We start from the raw sequence: 7,491 nt of genomic DNA, 5'->3' as shown, positions 1-7,491 counted from the left end.
GGCCACTTCAGTGGAGTCTGTCCCATAGGCTCCCACTTCTTCCAGCGCCAAACACCACCGCTCTGCAGAGCCCAGATCCCATTCAGCATTTTTCACCTCTAAACTGAGACTTTTTCCAACAGAACACTGCTTTTAAAAAACGTTGGATGGTTTTCTCAGAGGTGCGGGGAAGATGCAGAAGAAATGCAATTCTTCTGCATCTGAGAAAAAGCATCTCTCCATCTGAGACGGTCACTGGACTGGTCATGGTTATGCACTGAGCGTTAAGCTGAAAGACTTTTCTTTTCCACTAGCTGAATCTTCCGTAAGAACGCTTGCGGAGAGAAAAAACATTACTTTTTTGTGTTCCCAGACTAAGGAGTAAAAGTTTGGAGAACTGTGCTGAACATGCGTCCGGTTCTGGTTCTGGTCGGATTATTTCTGCTCTCTTCTCCATCAGCAAGAGCGGAGCCGGAGCTGCTGGAGGAGGCAGAGGAGGAAGAAGAGGAGAGCTCCTGTCACGGCGCCTTTGACCTGTACTTTGTGCTCGATAAGTAAGTGGAACCGATTCGGCTGGTCATTCGAAAGGCACCGATGCTAAGAGAGAAGCAGAATGCTGCCACAAAACTGTCAAACGCTCACAGCCGCAGTGAGTTTTTCCCTCTTTGGTTTGGATTTCTATGCCTTCATTTGGGGGAAAATAAAGTGACAAACGTAAGCATGAGGAGAAAACTAGGACAAAATTCTTGAGGAAGTCAGCAACAAAGCAGCACAAGTTTCCCAAAAAAAGGTTAATTTCAGAGCATTGAAAGCTTTCATCTTACATCCAAACATAAAATAACACTGGTGACTGTTGGAAAGTTACGTCTTAAGCCCCATGTTTAAAGCTTTGTGTTGGTTGGTAAGCATCTGCAGACTCAAGCAATGACGCTGGTCATTGCTTGAGTTTTGCTGACGAAGCGAAAAGCAGCAGCGATGACGTGAGAGGCACAAAATCGGTCCGTATGGAGGGCCAAGCCTGCCGAAATTCAATATATTAATGAAACATTAAATCTTTACTGAAATGCTTCAAGGGAACATAATAATGTATAATATTTGGTGGTGCACACACAATTTTTATATTTTTGTTATAAAAATAAAAATGCATTTTTTTGTAGATTTCTTTGTAGACTTCTACAAAGAAATGTAGACACAAAAAATGCATTTTATACCTTTTTCTAGGAGTTTTCTAGTTTAGAAGTTTTTCTCCTTTTTCGTCTCTATGTTTCCTTTTTATAAATCTCAAAATGTGTCAAGATGTGCTGCTGTACACAACATATTTAGTTCTGTCAGTCAGTTGGGCCAACACAGCTCTGATCAACATGATTGGTCAGAAGTTGAGTTGCTAGGCAGGCTAACAAGTCACATGTTGAAGACAAACTGATAGGTCACAGTGATCATAATACATTTTAATTTAAGTTCTAGTTCTTGTTTGATTGATTTATTTAATAAGTGGTACAATATCTACGGTATTTATTTAAAAAACTATTGTCAGATGTCTAAATAATTATGCAAATGGAAATATGTCTACTGAATTGTGGCACTTTTGGCCTTCTATAGTCCACCTCTTCAACTCCACTGTCATAAACTATCAGGTCACATCATTCCCACAGAAAAAGCAAACCCTCAAATATGTCGTGTTCTTTTTTCTTTTGTTTTTGTTTCCCTAGAGGTAGTGATTCTTTTTACCTCAGTGACCCCGTCACTGACCACTCCTTTCTTTTCCATGCTGTACGCCCACATAGGAAAAATGTTGTGGCTAGGTGACATCTCAGCACTGGACTTCCGCAGCTGGAGAGAATATAAATACAAGAGACACTTCTGGAGTGCTCGCTGTTTTCCATGTGTCTGGTTTCCGTCATTTTACACCAACCTTACAACCTCTTTTCCATTCAGATTAGTGACTGACATAAAGAACAACTCAGATGAACCACATCCACTGTACATCTAAAATATACTCTAAAGGCCACACCAAAGTAACAACTTTTGACTCACATTGTTCAGTGTAATAGTTTACCATGTCTATTAGTGAGCTTAACTTGGATTATAGACTGTAAAGTGACTGGAAGAAATTAAAAGTGAAAAAATACGGGTGTAATGAGAGTTCATGCTATGAGATATTGTGATATTTAGACTCCAAGATGTTTCTTAAAGTGAAGGCTTGCAAGTTGTTATCTAGTTGCTCTTCACAGTACTTTTTCTGAAGAATTAAATTTGACTTATTGTAATGATCCTCTGATTTGAAGGGGAAAATTTTCCACAAACCTTACTTAGAGACTTTTCTGTCAATCAGAAGGGAGTGAATATTTAGTTTGATCTAGTTTTCTCTTTTTAGCTTTGTATTTGACAGGTGACTTTGGACACAGGTTGTTGAGTTGACAACACACAGACACATAAGAAATGAAATTTCATTTATATTGCCTATCTTGCAGTATTTTCTGTACTCGGCCTAAAAACAAAGGCATCATTTTTCAATTAACAATGTAACATGTTGCCTCCTATCAGCATTCAGGCAAAGAATGTGATTTCAATACACACAATCCAGACTGCAATTGATCATCTGTAGTACTTAAGACTGATTAAACCTGAACTCAATTATTCTGTACCGATTTGTTTGTTTTTACAAATCTAGCAAAGGTTTCACAGGTTGCAAACTATATTTTATAGAAACTGTTTTGTGTAGATTAATCCAGTCCAGGTTTGACCACTCTGTACTTTAGATGTTCAACTAGATACCTTAAAAGTGGTAAAATAACTACTTAGCTTAGCGCTAATAGGAAGCTCCAAAGCAGATTCCAACTTTGGCGTCAAGAAAAAATAATAAGGCCAGTCGCAGTATTGTCATAATGTTTACACATCATTGTGTCGCTGTTTCTTTTTGTCTTACCTGACACGCTGCCGTACCAATGACTCAAAGTTGGTGGGGATCTATTAGCTCTGTTAGCTAACACAGCTACGTTATCTAACAAGCTAGCTAACAGTTAATATGGCTGTTTTCCAGCCAAATTAACAGTCTGGTAGCCTCCACATTACACCCGACAACTGCAGAAGGATTTTCTGCCTTGCTTCAAAATATCATAATGAAAGTGTAAAAATTTTAGTTTATATAAACGGGTCTCAACTGGTGGTCAAAAAAAAAAAAAAAAAGGCAAGAAAAATAATCTATTGCATTTCCTCTATTCACACTTCTTGCTGTAAGTGACAATAAAGACATGTATTAGTGTTGATGCCAATCGCTTCTAACTATGGAAAACTTGCAAAGTTTGTTTGCACATGCTCACTGCGTATGGTGAAACTTTGGCATAGAATATTAGCTACTATTCTCCTGAGAAACCATCCTGTCAAATGATGACAGGATGAACTGGAAATGTTCACATTGCCGGGCAACGTTGAGAGTCAGCTGCTGGAGTCGTCATGTGACTGCATGCTAAAATTTGCCGCTGCTCTGCGATGAACGGGTGTCCTTCCGTTCTACGCTTCTTGTTGCATTCAGGCTAGCTGTCTCTGCGAGAGTGGCTTCTCTGTTCTAGTTCAGCTGAAGATGAAAGACAGAAACAGACTGAACACTGAGTCTGACATCAGAGCAGCTTTTCCAACAGCAACTCCACACTACGGAGGTCTCAAGAGGAGCAAAACATGCTCAGTTCTCAAATTGTCTCCAGAAATTTATACGTATATATGCTATATTTAGCCTGAAAGCAGGAGGCAGTAATTTAATAAGAGGCCGAGTGTAAAAAAAAAAAAAAAAACACTGAAAAATGTTGTTGACTGGATTGTAGCTTGTCAACAAAGGGTTATTTTGGGAACCAGTGGAGAACCACTGCTTTATCGCATGTATTAACCAGGGCTTTCCCATGACAAATCCAAGTTTCTACACCCACAATTACACCACACAATTGGTGTTGTGGAACAACATCTCCTTCAAACTACATCTGGATGCAGCTATGTCCAAAGATGATCCTGCCAGGATAGCAAGACACTACTGGCACATCCATGGTGCTCCACAGGGCACTCAGGAGCAGCACAAAACGTTACAATGACGCGCAGCAGTTAGACTCTGTGCTGCACTGACAGGTGGCCCTGGTGGAGAAGAAACGAGGCTAGACACCCAACTAGCTTGTCAAACTTGGTAGTATCCATTCGGATTGTGGGAAATGAAGAAATTTATCCTGAGAATTGAAATGTATGTAGTTTGTACATTCAACTGTGAAATCTTAGCCGTACACCGGACAGTGTGTGCTGAGTCCATGCGGCTCGCAGAATATGCACAGTACGCCAGTAGTTTATGGAAAACTGCAGAAGACTTTAAACCAGCTACCCGAAACGTTTGACCAGACCTGTTAGAATGGCCCACTCAAAGTCCAGAGCAAAAAAACAAAACAAACAATTGACAATTTGTGGCCAGACTTGAAAAAGGATGTTCACTGGAGCCCTCCATCCAGTCAGAGGCGGAGTGATTTTGCATAAACAAAGTTGGCATAAATGCCTCCAGAAGGGGCAAAGCTGGTAAAGATTTACCCAAAAGACTTGCAGCTGTAACTCCAGTAGGGCAGGAGAAAGGGTCAAATATGAAAACATATTGCATTTTTTTAAATTTCGACTTAGAGAACTTATTTATGTTTTAAGGTTTATTCTGTTTAATCTTTTTGATATTACTTTGAACATTTAGGTCACAGTGGACTCCACTGCAGCAATCTGTTTTGAACCACCAGATTATTGAAATTATATCCCCATGTTGGCCCTTCTTTTTTTCTTCTGACTTACAATACTGGAGCAAAGCCAGATGGGAGGAGACAAACAAGAGCGCACAGGAAGCAACAATGTTTATGGAAAATCTGGTCTTCATTTGGAGATCAGCATGTTGCACGCAGCGCCTCCTAAGGCCCCGATTTTGGTTCCCCGTTGTAAAATGGAAAACAATAAGCTTCAGACAGCTTAGCATGCCGGGGATATTTACAGCCGCTCAACCAACCAGCTTTGTTGGATTAAACTCATTTTCAAGAGAGTTTAATCCATATAATCGGTCATAGTGCCCCGGTGGACCTGCAGAAACAAAACATAAAGAAATAGAACAGCTCCACAAATGTGCTCCACAGGACTGCATTCGGTGTGTGTCTGTGAGGTAAACGCTGCCATATGCAGCAAATAAGAAAACAAACCCCCCACCCCCACCACCACCACATAGTGAGACGCTATAATTAGGAGTCATGTGTTTTGGTGGCCACTCTGATGGGGACGATGACTAAACGGACATCACTTGTGGACTTCGAAGGTGGGAAGCTCATTGGAAACATGGTGGAGTTCACCTTCCGCACAACACAAATCTGAGTCAGTTTATAGGACACAGACAGACGTGTGTCTGTGTCACAAACAGAAACAAGCACTTTCTGTTTGTGCTTGTGTCCTGTTAAAATGTGGAAATGTTCAACGGGGGAATGAACACTTTGCATATACAGGGGGGAGGAGGTCTCTTAAAACGCTTTTACATCTTAACATCTGTTTTTCATGGCTCTTTAACCTGTTGGTCTTTAAGCTCATTTACAGTTTTACCCTCAAAGCTGCGCTCGTTAACGTGGTTGTTCCTAATTAGCGCCAAGACTAAGAAAAACATGTCACTGAGGGTGTGGGCGGTGTTGCGAAAAAGGTGGATTTTTGCAAAAAGGAGAGGTCATCGAAATAGAAGAAAAGGATCAGGGGATCGTGTTGAGGGAAGGTTTTGAAGCTGTGACCCAGAAAGAGTTCTCCAGATGTATTTACTGCAGACTTGGGATGATGAAGTCATGCCATGGCTCTGGCATTCAGGGCTGGTCTAGTTCAGATGCACAGTTGTGCTGGCTGGCTGGCTGGCTGGCTGGCGTGTGAAGGGCACAGTGGTGGCCAACAGCCATACGGCTGACTGGGTGGAACAGAGTCTTTGGGGAGTAGTTTTGGAAAGTGCCGGTATTAGTGAGGCATTAGGTCATTATTTCATGCAGAAATATGAGATCTTTAACTTTAGGTTTCTGACTGTAGTCAATGGTAGGAAACATGTCGAAGATTTGTCTTTAGGCAATTAACAGAAAGCCAACAGTTGGTTTGGGGAGTATATCACATGACGCTTGTGGCTGGGACTGGAATCCCGAACCTTGACGCTGCTGTCCCCATGTTTCACCAGGTGTGTTCAAGGTGTTGTCCAGCGTTAAGGCCCCCACATACTTCATATTTCACTCCATTGAAGACATGTCCGCTCAAACGTACATTTTTACTACCTCATACATGGTATTGCGCGATACTGTGACTACGAGCTGATAAGCGTGAGAGTCGGCTCAAACGGTTGCAAGGACAAGTAGCATCCAGACTCCCACTCTTTGTGTGGCACAAAGAGTGGGTGTGTGGTGGCTGTCATGGCATCAAACCTGCTAGTATTCATTCAGATTTTGGGAAACGAAGAAATTTATCACGATACATGCAGGAAATTGGTATGTGAGACAATAAAGACTCAAGCATTCACAGACATAATTGTGTCACAGTAGTTTCTTTTGTTTTGGATTAACTGTTGGTGCTGATTGTATTTATTGATGAAATTTGTGTAGTTAAGTCATTTTAATCTTGGGTTGTACAACCTTTGGTTTTTAGCAAGACACTTACTCATAGTCTGGGAACAACAGATGAAAAGCAGCCTTTTGGCTAATTCTGGCACATTTAGAGAAATGCTGATTAATGTGCACTATCAGACAGTCGGGCTCCTCCTCTGACTGCTTTGTGGATCTGGTGACTTGTGAATGGATTTGGCTAAGATCTGAATGCTGTCTAGAGTGAACAATCATATTACATATTAGGTGACTACTGAAAGCCATTGGTGGCCCTGGATTTTATTTTGGGGTATCAATATAAAGTACAAATGACTCCCCCATATTTTAGATAATTTTGAGAAGCATTTATCATTTTAAAGGGTCAGTATTGTGAGTTTTCCAGGCATATTCAGCATAATCAAGTAACTACGTTACCTTCAGTTGTTGTATATTTCAAATATGGCTGAAAAGATACTTTACATTGTAATTTAACTCCTTAATATTGGGCCTCTGTCTCTTTAAGAAGCTCCTGCTCTTTCTGAAATTTTGCCTTCAGGAAGTCATCACTACATGGCTCCTCTATTAACGTTTTTACCAGCATTGCTCTGAGAAGTAGCTTCTACAATGAGCTCAGCAGATGCTCGGTTCCATCAGGTGTTTGCTAATTGCTGCTGGCTAGTCTGAAGGAGCTGAGTGAGGGAAAAATAGGGGAGGGCTGCTCTGTGAGGTGGAAGCTCAGAAGCTTTATTTTAAAGGCGGGGCTAGGTCCACCCAGGTGTTTTGCACTACGGAATGGTTGCCATGGAGATTAAAGGACTTCTCAAAGATACATGAAGGAATCTAAACAACACTCCAGGTATGTTTAGGTTATAGCATGACGTAAAGCTCAAAAATGTTCACTTGACAGAATCTTTAATTCCAC

The 7,491-nt window shown here is 41.0% G+C and overlaps 1 protein-coding gene across 1 annotated transcript in view; it reads left to right on the top strand.

The window, feature by feature from the left end:
• Positions 1-7,491, top strand: part of antxr1c (ANTXR cell adhesion molecule 1c) — a 49,661-nt gene continuing 42,170 nt past the window's right edge. The window contains exon 1 of the mRNA XM_044102749.1: positions 1-533. Within this exon, the coding sequence (XP_043958684.1) occupies positions 388-533 (146 nt within the window). The 5' untranslated portion in view covers positions 1-387. The remainder of the gene's footprint in view (positions 534-7,491) is intronic.

This window comes from Gambusia affinis, linkage group LG20 (genome assembly GCF_019740435.1).
Source record: "Gambusia affinis linkage group LG20, SWU_Gaff_1.0, whole genome shotgun sequence".
Lineage (NCBI taxonomy): Eukaryota > Metazoa > Chordata > Actinopteri > Cyprinodontiformes > Poeciliidae > Gambusia > Gambusia affinis.
This window is presented reverse-complemented; position numbering and strand designations above follow the sequence as displayed.